This window comes from Halichoerus grypus, chromosome 4 (assembly GCF_964656455.1).
Source record: "Halichoerus grypus chromosome 4, mHalGry1.hap1.1, whole genome shotgun sequence".
NCBI classification, from domain to species: Eukaryota; Metazoa; Chordata; class Mammalia; order Carnivora; family Phocidae; genus Halichoerus; species Halichoerus grypus.
The window spans coordinates 167687080-167705658 of NC_135715.1; the positions used below are offsets into that span (position 1 = coordinate 167687080).

General features: G+C 40.1%; 1 protein-coding gene across 12 annotated transcripts in view; it reads left to right on the forward strand.

Moving 5' to 3' along the window:
• Positions 1–18579, forward strand: part of UNC80 (unc-80 subunit of NALCN channel complex) — a 230500-nt gene that overhangs the window by 52509 nt on the left and 159412 nt on the right. For 6 of the 12 annotated variants that reach the window (XM_036098772.2, XM_036098778.2, XM_036098773.2 and 3 more), the window contains exons 10-17: positions 773–989; positions 1855–2031; positions 3038–3306; positions 4416–4775; positions 9552–9698; positions 13654–13801; positions 15989–16137; positions 18316–18482. In XM_036098772.2, coding sequence (XP_035954665.1) covers positions 773–989; positions 1855–2031; positions 3038–3306; positions 4416–4775; positions 9552–9698; positions 13654–13801; positions 15989–16137; positions 18316–18482 — 1634 coding nt within the window. The remainder of the gene's footprint in view (positions 1–772; positions 990–1854; positions 2032–3037; positions 3307–4415; positions 4776–9551; positions 9699–13653; positions 13802–15988; positions 16138–18315; positions 18483–18579) is intronic. The other 6 variants (XM_036098777.2, XM_036098782.2, XM_036098779.2 and 3 more) reach the window with 3 other exon arrangements.

Genomic DNA, 18579 nt, shown 5'->3' on the forward strand with positions numbered 1-18579 from the left:
ATTCATGCTTTGTATCTTTTTTGACTCTCCTTATGGACAGTGGCACACACTTGAAGTCATCTGGCTGGAAAAATTGATCTCAACCCTGGAAAAATGGAACAGAAAATACTGGCTGGTCCAAGGGGTGACTCTAGGATCCTATACTCTAGCCCATGATTCTCAAATTTTAGCATTTATCAGAATCACCTACAGGGCTTATTAAAACACATACTGCTGGGCCTTACCTTCTAGGTTTCTGATCTAGTATGTCTGGGGTTGAACCTGAGAATTTGTATTTCTTTTTTTTTTTTTTTTTTTTAAGATTTTATTTATTTGCGAGAGAGAGAATGAGAGACAGAGAGCATGAGAGGGAGGAGGGTCAGAGGGAGAAGCAGACTCCCTGCTGAGCAGGGAGCCCGATGTGGGACTCGATCCCGGGACTCCAGGATCATGACCTGAGCCGAAGGCAGTCGCTTAACCAACTGAGCCACCCAGGCGCCCGAGAATTTGTATTTCTAATAGTTTCCCAGTTGACACTGATGCCGCTGGTCCAGGGACAAGCCAACCCAGCAGAAGGACCCAGGGAATATGTTACCTTTTGCTTTGTTTCTTTCACTCTTTTAAGGCATTATGGAAATTTCAGCCATCTCTATTGAGTGATACTCGTTGACTTTCTGGGTCTCTGCTTCCTGGAACATTTCTGTATTTTACTGCAGATTATGGAGCCCTTTGGGAAGTAGAATGTCACCTCTCCTTTGGCCTGTGCCTAATCCTTTACCTCTCATCCTCATAGTTCAAGAGCCGCAAAGAAGACCGAGAGAGGAAAGGCTCCATCCCATTCCACCACACAGGGAAGAGGAGGCCTCGAAGAATGGGAGTGCCATTCCTACTTCACGAGGACCACCTGGATGTGTCCCCCACCAGAAGCACATTCTCCTTCGGAAGTTTCTCTGGGCTTGGAGAAGACAGGCGAGGCATTGAAAAAGGAGGCTGGCAAACCACCATTTTAGGTGACAACAAGGACTTTTCAAAGTAGGGCAGAACTTGAGTGACCTGTTTAGAAATCTGGATCTAGGGCTCTGGGGCAAATCTGCATCTTTCTTGAACAGTTTAGTCAAGAAATGTGGGCCCAGATACTAGCTTCTAGTACCAAAGGAATGCAGATAATTTAATTAAAAATGGAAGAACCCTGTAATTAGGCAGGTAATGGCCCTATTTCTTAAGGACTCTAGATGTGGAAATGTGGCCTTAAATGATCTTGTGCATTAGCTTTCATTGTGAATCCAAAGGCAGACTTTAATTTGGATATTAGAAAAGGAAGATGTAAAAAAAAGAAAAAGAAGCTTTTTTTTTCCTTTCTGGATGGCATATTAAGAAAGCCAGCTTAAAATCAAGAAACTGGCAGCTAACTGGGATTCCATATATGGTTTTTGACATTTGGCTTAGATTGGGGCTGATCTTTTTTTTTTTTTAAGATTTTATTTATTCATTTGAGACACAGAAATACAGAGAGAGAGAGAGATCATGCGCAGGGAGAGAGGCAGAGGGAGAGGGAGAAGCAAGCTCCCCGCTGAGCCAGGAGCCCGACATGGGGCTCAATCCCAGGACCCTGGGATCATGACCTGAGCCGAAGGCAGACACTTACACATCTGAGCCACCCAGGCGCCCCAGATTGGGGCTGATCTTATAACAGGCAGCTTCATCCATCATCTTGACCCTGACTATTCCGAGAATAAATCCAATGCCTGCTACTTGGCTGTGCCTCATGCACTTCCTAATGACCCTTTACTCTCCCTGCCGTCCTTTGGAAAGACAACATCTCAGCAGAGATTCTTTCATTTTTAAACCTTCTTGTGGTGCTCTTGTCCATCTCAGGGAAATTTACCCGTCGGGGCAGTTCGGACGCAGCCACAGAGATGGAGAGCCTGAGTGCCAGGCACTCCCACTCCCACCACACCCTGGTGAGTGACCTGCCAGATCACTCCAACAGCCACGGAGAAAACACTGTCAAGGAAGGTGGGTCGGAGGCTGCACCTGCAGGCGGGAGTTCAGGTTCCTTTTCCTGTTTCCTGTTTTTACTCCATGTTCCATCTTCATTGCAATCTGGCTCCTTGTACTTTTTGAAAACTTGCATTCATGTATTACATTGCTGGGTAATTTGCTTGTGAGCCATTCTTGGGATTTTCTTAGTAGCAAAAGCTATTTGATGGCACACTGCAAACTCCGTACCTCTCAGAGGTGAAGCAAGCCATTCATCTTTGTTTTCAAAAGGTCATAGACCCACGGGGCTAGAAGAGACTTGGAAGACAGTTACATTCAGTACTTTGGTCCCCCGTATGATGTCCCTTGAAAGGGCTTGTCCACCTTCAATGGGAGGAAAGTCACTGCCTTCCAGGGCTCTGGATTCTTTTTTCAGACAGCTGCTGTTTCAAATAAGTGCCTTATATGCTTTATGTGGAGAAAACATGTGTGTCTGGGTGGAATCTGAAATGGGCTCTTATTCTGTACTCTTAACCTATGGGTAGAAATCTAAGCCCTCTTTTCCGTGGAGTATGTTTCAAGTATTTGATGATGTCAGTTAGTTACCAACACAAACTCATGTTCCATTACTCTTGAACAAAGGAGAAAAAAGTCCTCCTTATTTGCCGTTGCTTAAATATGCTAGATAAAACCAAATATTTTACCAGCCACAAACTAGTGGGGAAATACTTCAACTAAACCAGTTGCTAAAATAATTAGCAAATCCTGAATATGCATAGATCCTACTGTATCAGTAGGATCTGCCATTTAAGACTGGGTAAAATCCACCTGTCAAAGTTAAACTCTAGCCTGGGTCTTAAGGAAGCCAGTTGGAATTCACAATTTCTATAATCTTCATTATTTACCAGATGTTACATGGCCTTAATGCTTGAGGCAATTCTGTATGAATTGAGAATAACTTTGAGACTACAAGTCAAACATCACCTCAGCTGTGATTGTGGTCAGGAGAGTGTAACTGTCTGACACGATGTCACTAGCTAATATGGGGAAAATTAAGACATTGCTTTCTTTTTATTAGTGCGATCCCAGATCTCCACAATCACGGTTGCAACCTTCAACACTACCCTGGCATCGTTCAACGTAGGCTACGCAGACTTTTTCAGTGAGCATATGAGGAAGCTCTGCAACCAGGTGCCTATCCCGGAGATGCCACATGAACCCCTGGCATGTGCGAACCTGCCCCGAAGCCTCACAGACTCCTGCATAAACTACAGCTACTTAGAGGACACGGAACATATTGATGGGACCAATAACTTTGTCCACAAGAATGGCATGCTAGATCTTTCGGTAAGAAGCAAGAATTTCTCTTACCAAAGCTTGGAAGATAATGACTCTTTGATCTAGTTTTTATACTGCTATAAAATGGGTATATAGATTCTTAGCAATGTTGAACCTTAAAATGAAAAGGCTACCCATATAAAAAATTTCACAAATGTGTCAACCATCACAGAGGCACCTTTCCCTTTTTATTTTTTTTCAAGCATTACATTAGATGTGATCTGATCTCAGAATATTTTTATAATCCAAAAACATTAGCAAATCCTGGATATGCATATATAAAATATACATAAATGTGTATGTGCTAAGTCCCTTTTTTCTAGAATAAGGGTAAAAAGTTCTCAGTTTATTTTCTTTCATTATATAAGCAACATGACTGCAAACCTCCTGGGTAGCAAGGGAAAATGAATAGAAGCCCATTAAAAGATTTAAACTTGCCTTCTCAAGAACGCCTGTCTTGACTATAGTTATTAGCAAATGAAAGGGTTGTCATAGTTTACAATTATAGTTCACAAAATTTTTTATTTCACAGTAGAAAGCGGGCTCAGCAAATAATTTAAAATATTAAAATCAATGAAAGGACATAATTTAAACATGCAAATATTTTGTATTTAAAATTGAAGTGTAAATAATGATACAATTGTGAATGCCTAAATGTTCCTCTATTATGTGGATATGGAAATCATTGTTCTTTATCCATTATTGACAGACAGTGAAAGGCAGAGGAGTAAAGCACTTTGATTTAAAATATCAGTTGAACAGGTTTCCATTTGAATGAAAAATTATGGTCCCATTAATTCACTGTTCTTCAGTATCCCTATTAACTGTCTGTATTATGGCAAGTTTTGGAATACTTAAGTGAGATAATACACACATACATTTTTTTCACACATACATTTTAAGTCTTTGGGTGACTTATACTCTATGTTAAGCACATACACAAGGTCCCAGTGCAATTTAAATAGGCACACTTGAAGATTACCTGAATTATTTATGCTTAAGTACACAGAACAGCCTAAAGGAAATGGATTAAACAGAATAACCAAATCTATGTAGGAAGAGGTAGTTCAGGCAAATTAATCACCTTCTGTTCGTCTTTGTCTTCCCCCTACCCCCAGGTGGTTCTGAAGGCTGTTTATCTTGTCCTGAATCATGACATCAGTTCTCGCATCTGTGATGTGGCACTAAACATTGTTGAATGCTTGCTTCAACTTGGTGTGGTGCCTTGTGTAGAAAAGAACAGAAAGAAGAGTGAAAACAAGGAAAATGAGACTATGGAAAAAAGAGCCAGTGAGGGGACCTTCCAGTTCAAAGGAAGTTCACCCTGTGGATTCGGGGGCCCTTCGGTTAGTGGAGCTGGAGATGGTGGAGGAGAAGAAGGAGGAGGTGGAGATGGAGGAGGTGGAGGAGGTGATGGAGGAGGAGGTGGAGGAGGCGGAGGTGGACCTTATGAGAAGAATGATAAGAACCAAGAGAAGGTATGACTGAGCCACCTTCTGTGTTCTCATGAAATGTTGCCCCTAATTTCTTTCCAGTGCCTGCTTGCTAGGAATTTGTTGACTCAGAATCACAACTAGTCACTAAAGAAAGTCATGAGCCTAGAAATCTCTTCAGTGGGTTCTCCCCAGGCATTAGTAGAAACGGTTAGATGAAACGGTATTCTCAATTCAAAAACCATTGACATTCAAGCAGGGTTAGAGTTAATTTCCTGGTCATGTTATTTCTTCAGGGTAGTATCTCAGTTACACTACATTACCATCACTCTCAGTCTGCCAAGAATAGCCTCTTTCTCAGGATTTTCAGGGTCTGACCAAATTGAGCAATGTTTTCTTCTCAGAGTGTCATAACAAAATACCATAGATTGGGTGGATTAAACAACAGAAATTCGCTTCTCACATTTCTGGAGGCTGGGAAGTCCAAGATGAAGGTGCCAGCGAGGCTTCTGAAGCTTCTTCTTTTGGGTTGTAGGTGGCTACCATCTAGCTGTGTGTTCACATGGCCTCTTTTTTCTGTATACACACACACACACACACACACACACACACGGAAGGAGAGAGAGAGTTCTCTAGGTGTGTCTTTTTATAAGGATACTGATCTTATCAGACTAGGGCCCCACTCTCATGACCTCATCTCATCCTAATTACCTCCCAAAGGCCATACATTCAAACACCATCACATTGGAGGTTAAGGCTTCAACATATGAATTTGGGGGAAACATATTCAGTCCATAGCAAGCAGTGTAATTTTTCCTCAAGATAATGTTTTTTCTCTTGATCTAAGGAACACATTTTTGGGCAGCCAATTTCAATTACTACTGAGGGAAGAGAAGAATTTTGTTCAGTTAATTGGTTGGTTTATCGGTGTTGCTTTCAAAGACTAGGCTTGGTGCCCTCATGTTTCAGTGTTTCACATCTTATTTTTAGCTTTCCTATTATTGATTATTCCTGAATTTAATTCCCTTTGCCTTGGCAACACCTCATTTATGATCTCTGCACTTAATGCCAAAACTTAGTTTTTTCCTTTAATTTGGGTTTTAAATAAGAATTACCATAGCTTGGGGCTCCTGGGTGGCTCAGTCAGCTAAGCATCCTATTCTTAATTTCATCAGGTCTTGATCTCCAGGTTATGAATTCAAGCCCTGCATTGGGCCCCACGGTGCCACAGTGGGCATGGATCCTACTTTAAAAAAAAAAGAAAAGAAAAAAGAACTATCATAGCTTAAATTCACATAACTTACACTGATTTCAGTTCAGGGCTTTTGTTGGAAAATGCTGTTAACAAGTTGAAATTAACAGAAGATTTGAATCTCTAACAGGTCATGATGTACACATCAGGTCAAGTGTTTACAGGTGTAAGATGACACTGTACAGAGTTCTACGATCTACATATTTATCTAAACTATGAATTGTCCATCTTAATAAGTGTTGTGGTGCTCCTTCCTCTTATAGTTTCCTCTCCATCTCTTTCTAGTCCAACTTGATCCATTTTTAATGTGCATTTATCATCTATGTTTCTTCATCTCATTGTCTACTATCTTCCTAATATTTTGGGTCTCTGATCCAAATATTCTTTCCCAATATTCGTGGGTTCCTGAATCCTTTCTTTAAGAATTTTCTTCCTCTGCCTTAATCATAAATGTATATATTCCAATTCTTTTTTTTTAAAGATTTTATTTATTTATTTGTCAGAGAGAGAGAGAGAGAGAACACAAGCAGGGGGAATAGTGGGCAAAGGGAGAAGCAGGCTCCCCGCTGAGCAGGGAGCCCAGATGAGGGACTTGATCCCAGGACTCTGGGATCATGACCTGAGCCAAAGGCAGACGCTTAACCAGCTGAGCCACCTAGGCATCCCGAGTGTATTTTCCAATTCTGACAGTATCTTCCAGTACTTAAGGTTCCTAACTTCTTACCTCCTCATACATCGCTGAGGATAATCCAAAAATCCTCAGAATTTACTCTTACTAAATTTCCATGTTTTATCTACCAACCTAAGCTGGCTACTCAAAGAAATAATAGATGGTATTATATCCATTATAATATTCAAGGGAAAATAGAAAGAAAAAAAATGAGAGTTGTGAAATTTTGATAGGTTTTTATTAGTAAAGCTTAGATATTCCAACTAAATTAAAGGGGGCTTTGTCATGTATCCTAAGAATTTCGGAGGTTCATTATTAGTATTATATTTTTATTTTTAGTTCTAAAATTTTATCCAATTGGTATTTGCATATGATTTCTTATTGTTGGCCTGCAAGTCTCTTGCCTATGTAAATTATAATTATTATACTAGATAATATAACCATTATTTTGACTGAAGTTATCACTCTTAATTAGATGGAATTTCTTGAAGTCAGATTATGTGGTCTCCAAAACAGCAACCAAGATATCAATGTTTTGTAGTTAGTTCTGAAAGATAATATTCTTTGTAAGACAAAGAATTAAATAAAACCTAACCATAGGTTAAGTGCATGTATTTGTGATTCATACAGGTCTGTTCTGCCCAAAATCTCTGTTATTTTCAGTGAAATCAAGAGAGTTTATCTAATTTTACAACCTAGTAATACCAGAAGCATGGGGAATTTATTCAGAAAGGAGGATCTAATTTCTATTTCTATAGATGCTACTAACTAATACTGAGAGCTTGAAATGTTATTTAATACCTGTCCTGATTTCTGCCTGTAGCTTGGTACATTTTTCTGAATGTCTCCTATTAGAGGAAACTAAATCCTAAGGACATCTGAAGGTGTAAAGAAAATCAAACCTGAATAGATATTTACCAAAAGCTTTTGGAGCTAGGGATTTTTTTTTTTTAAAGGAACATATAGTAATCTAAAAATGGACGTAAGCCAATCCTCCAAATCAGGACCTACCCAGGGTGAACTTTTCTGAGGCTCTGCTTACTGCCTTTGGCTGTGTGATCTGTGCACCACGCAAGGGCGCATGGCTAAGGCAGGGCCAAGAAGGACTGAAACCCAGTCCAAGCTCCGCTCACTTCGCTGTTCAACCAAGTGCTGCATCTACTAAAAGGACTCACCTTTTTCTAACTCATCCACCCACAGGAGTGCATTTTCCAATTTGCACAAAGTTGCCTCAAAGGAGAGCAGTGTCCCACACCTAGAAATATTAACATTTGTTTTGCTATTATTGTATGTCTTACGTGCTTTGACTCATGTTAGCCTCACTGCTGTATGATATAGGTATTATTATGATGCCCATTTCGTAGGACATGGAGTGGTTAAGTGGCTGGCCCAAGGTTATGGAGCTAAGATTTGAATCCAAACTAAAACATTTCTGAATTTGTGTATATATAATAAATAAGTAAATAAATGTTTATTGGTAAGTCTGAGTCTTTCATTTGCAACCATTCAATCTATAGAGTTCCCAGGAAACAGACTCAGATGTGGAGATGTGTGTGCAGGAAGTTTCCTGGGGTGTCCTCTCAGGATCAACATCTATGAGGTGTAAAAGAAGCAGGATGAGATAGAGGGAGCAGTTGAACTGCAACTTGTTGTAACAGAGACCTCAGCCCATCACACAGGGAGCTCTAAAGCGAGGATGACTCTTCAAAGTAATCTCCAAGTGGAGGAAGGGAGCCCACCTTTATACCCCCCACCCTCATTATGCCTTTGACCGGCCATTGGAGGCAGACTGCTCCCAAGAAGAGCATTAACCTTAGGTGAGGCAGCTCTCCTTTAGCTAAGAACAATGGCAGGATAGGATCTCCCTAGAGAGCTGTCAGCCAGCAACTGACAGCTGAACATTCAGTTCAGCCACTGAACATTCAGTTCTGCATGGAGCATCTCAGCACTGCATCCACTGCATGAGCCTGTAGATTAGAAAAGGAGGACCAACTGCATAACTTTAGGGGAGTGGAGTCTACCCCACCATATTATGGATGATGTCTAGATAACTCCATCTCTTTCATAACCTACCCACATTGGAGTACTTTCAATGTGTGACCTCATCATTTGCATAGCCACCTGATCCACATGACAATGGAAAACCCTTCACCATTTACACAACAATGCTTATCCATTATTTCCTTTGTTCTGCACAGTAAACCGATGTAGAAAGGGAAATTATTAGGATCCTTCTGCCTCTTTGGAGATAATTCACAGTTTTCTGGAAGCTGCGTCCTCCACTAACAACAAGGATTAAATGGGGCAAAAGAGATATGATAACCATTCTCATTATTCGTCTCAGGAGGGCTTCCTATTTACCCTCAAAGGAAGAAACAAGCTGAATGTTGACATATTTCTTTATATTCTCACTTTGCTGGTGCGTGAGTATTACAATACAGTGAAAATATAAAATCAGAAAGTCCCTTAAAAATGTCAGAAGTTGCCATGTGATTTCAAAGTTCCAGACTTTGATCAGTTCCAGAAATTTAGCAATAATCATTGCCTCGTGGTACTATCAGAAGCCTGATAATGAGGGTAGCTTCTGGGAAAATCTATTTGCTTTCATCACTGATAGTCCCCATTGTCTCTCTAGGTGGTTCTGATAGTCTGCAAGGATACAGAAACATGTTTTCTAATCAAGAGGTCTACAGTCATATCCTTTAGCACTAGAGGGTGATCAAAATGCACATTTTTCTTTCTTTTAAAAGGCATTCTGGATTTTAGAAAGGTTAACTTGCTTGTTGAGCCCTTGACAATTCTGTTTCTCAAGTTGTACGTGCTCACCATAAAACATATAAAACTTGGTTTAATCACAGAATGGAATGTCAGTACCAAAAGGGCTTTGTAACTTTTCTAGGATGAAAGTACACCTGTAAGCAACCATAGGCTTGCTCTTACCATGCTCATCAAAATAGTGAAGTCTTTGGGATGTGCCTATGGTTGTGGAGAAGGACATCGAGGGCTCTCTGGAGATCGTCTGAGACACCAGGTATTCCGAGAGAATGTAAGAGAATTACAGTAGATTCCATTTCCTCTCCCTCTTCCCTGCCTCCAATTTAGGAATGAGTCCTTTGACAATGAGGGTCAGTGTTCCCTGAAAAATATTGTATTTCACAGGGATGATTAATGCTGATTCGGAGTGGGAAGATTCCCACAACATATCTCAAGACCTCAAAAACCCAGGCCTAGGAAAGCTTAATTGGGAAAATGCTTCTGCCTTCTGCCTAGGGCAGGCCAACTCCCAGTTGGTGAAAGGGTGTATAATTGGAATGTGTGAATTAGAGTTTGAAAGACCTTTGCAAAGATGAATATATTTAACAAGCCTCTGATGGGCTGTGACAAATGACTTTTTAATCATCTGCCTGGGTACTATAGAAACATATTTTGTATTAAAGAATGGGGTCAAAGTTTAGGACTTAGTTTGTCATTCTTACATAGACATGGAAAATGGCCCTTATTGGGACAAAACAGGACTATAAAAGTAGCCCGTTACTTTCTGGCTGCTTTGTTTGAGAATGAACCTTGACTCCTATGTATTTGAGATCACGTCCCTTTGAACTGTGTGAAACTTGAAACTCTGCGCTTGGGCTTGCAAAACATAATTCTGTCATGGAACATGGTCTTATTCCAGCTCATTTTCATTTGCCTCAGCTGATTGCTACTTTTCCCTTCACTCTTGAGCAATAACCCACCTCCATAGCAAGTCCAAGCTGGGACAGTTGCCTCATACATACATTTGAATTGAAATCCTGAAAATAAGGGTTTTATGCAAATTTGAGTCCAGGAAACCCTTTGGCATATGATGGCAGAGTTTTAGGATCATGTCAACATCTAATGCCAACCCATTTTTTCTTGGTATTAGTTTTTGTCATGAAATGTTCACACAGTACTAGCATGCTGGGTTTCTTTATTAATTTCTGATCTATCCATCTATCCATCTATCCATCCTTGTCTCTTTCTTTTATACTCTTTATGTTGTATTATATTCATAGATTGTTTGTATGGGGGGGGTTATATTCACAGTAATTAACTTCTAAATTATGAAGCGTGACCATTTTGACCAAGATCTAGATTTTGAGGCCCAAAATTTAAAAATCAAAATAATAAGGCAATAGAAAGCTGACATTGGCCCTATCTTTGAGCATGTGTATGTGATCTTTATTGTTTGATTTTTAATTCTATCACAGTATGAATAAATGCCTTCATGGCGAAAACATTATCACTCCTCATACAGAAGACCAATTCCATGAAATCACACATTAAATATAATAAGTGTCATGCTTTAGTTGGAGGTATAAACTGACTCTGACACCAGATCCTGTCTTTCTAGACTTGGAGAAAATAGGACTGGTTGGATCAGAAGCCACTTGAGAGACCATTTGCTGCTTAGTAGTCCACCACGCTTTCCTCATGAGACTACTGAACATTTCCTATCAGGCTGTCCAGACAGTTTTTTACCTGCCTTCTCAGCTTTCCTGACTTACAGGGCAACTCTTCCATTCTCTTGTAGCCCAGTTTAATACTCATTATAGGGATTATATTTGCCTCCCCTTGCTCAGCAAACACATTGTCCAAGAGATACAAAGTTGAGCCATTATCCCTGGGAAAGTCTAATTCAAGAAGCTGGGTCTTCACAAATTTCCAAAACATTGAATTTTCAGAAGTTACTTAACTTTTAAGATGTTAAGAATATTTCTTACTTCTACCAGATCAGGGCCTCTATACTTGGAAGGAAGGAAGGAAGGAAGGAAGGAAGGAAGGAAGGAAGGAAGGAAGGAAGGAAGGAAGGAAGGGAGGAAGGAAAAGAGAAAGAGAGAGAAAGAAGGAGGGACGGAGGAAGGAAGGAAGAAATAGAAGATTACTTTAATGATATACATCAAAATGCCTAATAATTCCAACATGTGTTTTTTAGGTTAATCATTTGCTGGTGGTCCCAAACTATTGAAAGGGAATTCACTCTGACAGTTTTAGATCTCTTGGAGAAGTTTAGAATATTCATTCAGAATCCAAATACTTAAGCCTCCCTCTAAAGAGTAGATTTGAAGAAATGCTGTCTTCCATGTATTTTGTAGAGAAGATAGGATAATTTGTGCTTCAGGGCTTTCCAACCCAGAATTTTAAAGTGCTTCATAAGTATACCAATAAGATCTTTGCAAATTCTTTATGGATAATGATTAAATACTTCTTCATGCAGGAAATATTGTATGTAAATGCTTTGAAAACATAATTTTATAGCAAGCAGCATTTATTTTGTAAGGGAAAAAAATGAGCTTGCCTAAGATCTAGCAATGAGTAACCTCTCTGGAATAAAAATACCCAATTTCTCTATGTTCTAGGACCTAGTAAAGGAAGAATGAAAACACCTGACTTTGGGATACAGATGGGGGGATTACAGCAAGGTCAAACCAAGAAGTTTATTGCTCGTTCCAAGTTTCAGCCTTTGAAAAATCTTTCTATTTCCTCTCAAATTTTTCCAGAATCTTTCTCTGGCCCTTGATTTGTTGAAGTAGTGATATAACTTAACTTTTCTTCTGGGGAAACCATTAAGGGCCTACCTTGTAAGTTCGAATTCTTAGGGATTGCTTTTTCCAATCTTACTTCCATGATTGTGCCTGGTTGTCCAAAGTTTTCCATCCTCAGTTAAGGTGTTCCTCACCCAGTCATCTCCCTTTCCTTGATCCTTAGCCTTTTCCCTCAACCTAGAGTGTTCTCCTGTTATTTCCCCATTTCATTCCTTTGTCACGGACTTCCTTATATCTCTTACACAGAATGTGTCTTCAAGATACCAACTAATCTCTATTCATCCATCATCATAAATTCTTTTTGAAGGTGGGTGGTATCTAAATATGTTTGCCCCAGTCATTGTCTGGATTCTTCATAGGACTACTGGATCATAAGAGAAATAACCACAATAAAGGGCAAGACTCTGACTCCCAATTTTGGCTCTACTGTGAACCGTGTCAACTCAGACAAAGTCCTTGACTTCTGTGAGCCTCAGCTTCCTCCATTGTAGTATTGGGAGGCTCATCAAATCACAGAGGTGTGAAAGTTAAATGTTGTTATGCACTTACAAGCAAGAAACGCATTTTAAACAGCAAAGCACTGCACACATGTGATTTTTCTCTTCATGGTAGGAGAGGGCTGGGAGGCTTTGAATGACACCAGATAGTATCTGCACATTCTGTCTGTGGCCTTCTGCAGCCAATGACTGCCTTTATTTGTTCTGATGGTGGAATTATTCCCTTTCCCTTTGCCAGATGGCAGAATTATTTGCTGTATCATATGAAATATAATTGTGAGTATTAAGGTCTAGCCAATGGTTTCTTGGTTTTCATATCTATAAGGCCAATTTCTATTAAATATCAAACTTTCACATTCAAATGCAGACACATAAATAAACAAACTAGACCTGCCTTTATTTTATGCTCTCTCCCTGCTTCAGGGATCTTCCCTTCCTGGCCAGATAAGAGAACACTAGATACCCACTTCCTACATCACTCTCACACACACCCCCACCCCCAGCCCAATTAAATCTACTTAAGTTCAAAGTAGCTGAACGTGGGAGTGGCAAACTTCTTCTCATTACACAAAGCCTTTGAGGTTTTCTAAACCTGGATGACCAATTCCGAAACCTGCCTAATTCTTGACACTTTGAGCTTTTTTTCATTAAGATCTTAAAATCTTGATCTTGGTGAAAAGACTGGGTTCCACTGGCACCAGCATTAGACATTAGCCTTGGGTTTTACTTGGAGCAGCCCTTCTCAAATAAAGTCCTTCATACTGCTCAGCTTATCTCTGCCCCTCTCTTGCTCAGACAAGAGGGACTAGCAGGGTTGGCCCGCACCAGTCAGCAGGGATGGATGGAAGCCTTTGCCTTCTGCAGGCTTCTGTCTCAGACTAATGGTATCCCTAGCTTAAGCTGGTACCTGTGACTTTTCACTTTTCTTCCTTCCTTGCAGGCCCAGAACTGCCTCACTAAGCTATACAAGCTAGATAAGATGCAGTTCCGACAAACCATGAGGGACTATGTGAACAAGGACTCTCTCAATAATGTAGTGGACTTCTTGCATGCTTTGCTAGGATTTTGTATGGAGCCGGTCACTGACAGTAAGTAGAGCTGTGCCAAGTTCCAGGAGAGATCGCTATGAGGTGAAGCAGGTAGAGTTTCAGAAGTACCCTGAATATGTGGGGATAGGATTTAGAGGGAAAGATGTGTGTGTGTGCGTGTGTGTGTGTGTAATAAAGTATAAATAAGAGAAGCTTGCACATCGTCTTTGATGACACATGTTGGAGGCTTTGTGATGACAACTTCCCTCAGCAAAGGGGATTTGGTAAAGCTGTGGCATCCTCACTGTTAGCCCGTCAAACCATCAGTCTTGGCACTCCTCTCCCTGTCACACGACTTTCTGTTGTATGACAATTGAGGCAGAAATCAAGGAACAAGGGAGTATATTCATTAGTTCAACAAATATGAAATGAGTACCTATTATGTGCCAGGCACAGTACTTGGAGATTTTTTCACAAAGTAAAACAGGAAAAAAAAGATATATATAAACATAGTAGCGCAATTTTGATATACTCATATACACCTACATATTTATACTGAATTTTTTTTTTAAAGATTTATTTGACAGAGAGAGACACAGCGGGAGAGGGAACACAAGCAGGGGGAGGGGGAGAGGGAGAAGCAGGCTTCCCGTCGAGCAGGGAGCCCGATGCGGGGCTCGATCCCAGGACCCTGAGATCATGAACTGAGCTGAAGGCAGACGCTTAACGACTGAGCCACCCAGGCGCCCCGAATTTTTTTTAAAACAGGCAAATGGATATATAGACAGCCCCACAAACCATTTTATAGCTTCATGGCTTTAAGAAAACCCCACCATAGAGACCTGTGGTATAGGGGGCCAGTGAACACCGATTGCATTCATAATAAACCAAACACCTTCAATTCCATTCGAATGCAAATGCAGTAATGAAATGAAAATGCTGTATGAAGCCTGAGTTGAATAACATATACCTTTTAATTAGAGCCTGGGAAGAAATAACTTCTTAGTATAGCCTTTTATGGTTTATATGATACATGTATGATAGTTGATTAATTTATAATGAAGATCTATTTGATGAATTTGGAAGCAGTTTCCCTATTTGTATCCCAGGCTTTATTGTTTGGTGATCCCATTAAAAAAATAATTGTTCCTTTATAGAGCCCATAAAATAATGTATATCATCAAAGATGTTTTAAGCTGAGCATATTACAAATTTTAAAAAATAATAAAGTGAGAATTGTAATTGAGATACTGCAAGAGAAATTCCTGATTACAAACTATTTTCTCTTTTTTAAGCTATTCGAGATAGAAACAAGCATAGACCAAAAGATTTCTTTCTATGATATAAAATCTAAGGATAATCCCCTGCCAGCTGACACAGACAGTGAGAGGTTGGTGATAAAGTGTATTACTTCAAGGTGACGAATCCGCCAAGAACTCTTGAGAAGTGGCTCACAGTGAATCAGCCAGCCAAACACACAGGTCCCTATCTGATTAGTTTTGGAGCTACACACACCCTGACCCTACAATCCATAGGTGGCTCACAGTCATTAGGAATCTTCTGCCACGGCTCCGGAATATCTAATATGTCCCCTACGAAATGCCTGTGGATATGTGAAAAACTGGCATAAAATGCCACCAGAGAGTGACGGCCTCAGTTCACTGGCATTTCACATTTCAGTGAGTCATAAGGAAGTGGCTCTAAGAGAGGTTATAGGTTTTCATTCTCTGAATGACTACAGAGTCTCTGGGAGCAAGAAGCTGCTGGAAGTTCTATGCAGATCGTGGCAGGACTTGGTCTCCTTTTTTTTTTGCCAGTGCAAGTGTAACTCCCCCCAACAAGGCCCTTCCCCACCTCTGCCTCCTCCTGCCGCATTCACCTGGTTGGCCCCACCCCTACTTCTGAATGACTGAAGGATTTCCACTGAGAAGCCAGCATTCCTCACCACCAGAAAGCCTGAATCAAATAAATTCTCTCTCCAATGAGGGATTATTTTTGCTAAGATGCATCAATAGAAACATTCCACAACATGATGAAATATATCCTAGTAAAGACTCTGAGGGAGACTATGAGTTGTTTATCTCCAAGTCTGTGTAAAGATGATTAAACCTAGGGGTATCTTTAATCGTTTGTTTCTGCATTTTGTGTAGCCCTTCACTAATTCCTGGGTGCCATGTACTTCATTACTTCTTTAGCCTGTGTAGCTTAATGGAAACAGTGCCTTTAATTGGTGCCTTTGCATTCCAGACAAGGCTGGGTTTGGAAATAACTTCACCACGGTGGACAACAAATCCACAGCCCAAAACGTGGAAGGCATCATCGTCAGCGCCATGTTTAAATCCCTTATCACACGCTGCGCTTCAACCACGCATGAATTGCACAGCCCTGAGAATCTGGTGAGAAGTTCACCTCTTCTTCCCACAGGAGTTCTTGGTCTCCACTCTAAGACAAGTTCTCGGCCGTGGCCCTGGGAAGGACAAATTGAAGTCTAATATTCTGCACCTTAAAGTTAAAAATCTCTATTTTCCCAAAGTGACCAGTAACTCATGATGGAGCCTCAGTAGCACATTTCTCCTTGTTACTCATTAAACTACTTGAAAACTGACATACCTTCCTCTTCCACCTCATGGGTTCTGTGGTGGTTGCTGAGATAGTTGCAAGGTACTTCAAGTCCTTAAAGAGCAAGAGGTGCTCGGGCATAGCCTATTAGCTCATGAAATATTAAAGAATATTGTACCAACAATTTTTGAAACCACACTTACTTTAAAAATTAATGTAAATATGCTGCTGAAATTAGTCTTGTTTTCTTTTATGGAACACCGCAATTTTTTAATTACTCCCTCATAAATGACTGTGTTAATTAAACCACTAAACTCACAAGTAGTGTGGGAGAAGAACCAGGCTATAACAAGTTAGTGTTTAATTGCTGCCAAGGAGATTGTGGTTTGGGATACAAAAAGTAGACTAAGCCTGATGAATCCATATGAAAGATGAATTCAGTTCTCTCTGGGGAGTAAAAGTACATTTCGCTCTCTTACCAATTTGTTACATGTTGGGACTTCTATGTAGGAATCAGCCTATTTATACATATTGACAATATCTGCTAATCTACCTAAATCAAGAAAATCATTTTAAGCTATTCTAAACCACTGAGACTATTCACATACCTTGAGATAAACTAAAACCCTAAAGCAAAGGGAATTGAATTTTGCTGACTGCCAAAGCCACCTCAGCAAAGTTCTTGGAGTCTGAGAAAAACATGGGCACCGTCCATGTGTTTAATTTGGTGACAGCAAGAAGTACTTTGACAAGTTGATTATAATATGTGTGAGCACTTATACATTTTAGTCTGCAAAATCAGGTGTAGAAGAAATAACTGTATTTCTTAATTTTATTTAAATCATCTTGGTTTTGACTTGGAACCCCCATTCCACATTCCACCAGAACAGCTGAAAGTTGAACCCCAATATTTTTGGGTTTCTTTACTTCACAGAGTGGTGCAAAGATCCCAAGTCTTTGGTAGGACCTAGGACTCGAGAAGCTCCATGGGTCTCAACCATCTGTCCATACATATTATTTCACGTACTGCTCTCTGCTGGGTGCTTAGGGCTGGGCACTCTGGTGAATTGGAACCCTTGTTTTGGGGGGTCTTGTCCCATCTGTGGGGGAGCTACCAAAGAGTACAATGAGGGCACAAGATCTTTCTGCCCAGAGGACCGAAAAAACATTCTTTCCATGTTTTCCTCAGTTACTGTTCCTTCTGATTTTTTAAGGGTCGTGGGCATGATTGTTCCAGTGGTCTTAGGTTTTGAAAACCAAAGATACCAAGGTAAGTATTTCTTAGGCTTCTGTGCCTTGCTTTGCCATGAACCTTTCCTAAGGCAAAGAATGCAGAAACTACCTTCTTGAAGAGAAAGGAGGAAATGCTGAGTGAAAAGGTTAATATCTTAAGGAAAAAAGGTCCTATATATATTTTTAAATGTGGGTTCATCAATATATTGGTTTTAATAGCCCTGTATCATCTTTAGTTCATAGTCAAGTTCATGTTCAAATGGGCTTCAACATACACATTTGTTAAATATGTCCAGCAAAATGCACTCTCCTTGAATATCAGGCTCTGTTAGAAGTGTCTAGAGGACTTAGCATATTTTATCACAGTGATGCAGAAAATTTGGAGAAGCCAAAGAGGGACTGAAATCTCTAGTCTAAACAAACTTCTGATTGCCTTTTTTCTGCAGGCATCTCTTCAGAAGTCATAATAGAGAAAATTAAAGCTTGGGAATCCAGTGGTTTAAAGTGTAAATTGATTTCTTTCTAATGATACAGCCAACTTTCTGAATATGAAGCATGGTAACCATCCTTTTTCATACTAAGGATGACAGACAAGGTTCTTGGTAATGTTGCCATAGGAACAATGGACAGACTGGGTACCATCCATTTCGTTGTAGTAAAATGTCTTCCTTTTATGATTCTAATGCTGATCTAAGCCTAAGGAATTAATTTCTCCCTCTCTTCCTGTGAAAACTGTTTAATCACACAACTTTCCCCAAACTTTCCTTCTTGCATCCAAACAGGGGCTGTATTGTGACATCCGTCAGCTGGTCCAATTTATCAAAGAGGCTCATGGGAATGTCTTCAGGAGAGTGGCCCTCAGTGCTTTGCTTGACAGTGCTGAGAAGTTGGCACCAGGGAAAAAGGTGGAGGAGAATGAATCAGAATCTAAGACTGCAGGCAGTAAAAGGTTAGAAACTTGAGCTATAAATATTAGTATGGCCTTATGTCAGTAGAGTGTAATTTGTTGTAATGTCCATGTGGTTCACAGAATGGTGTGTAACTCT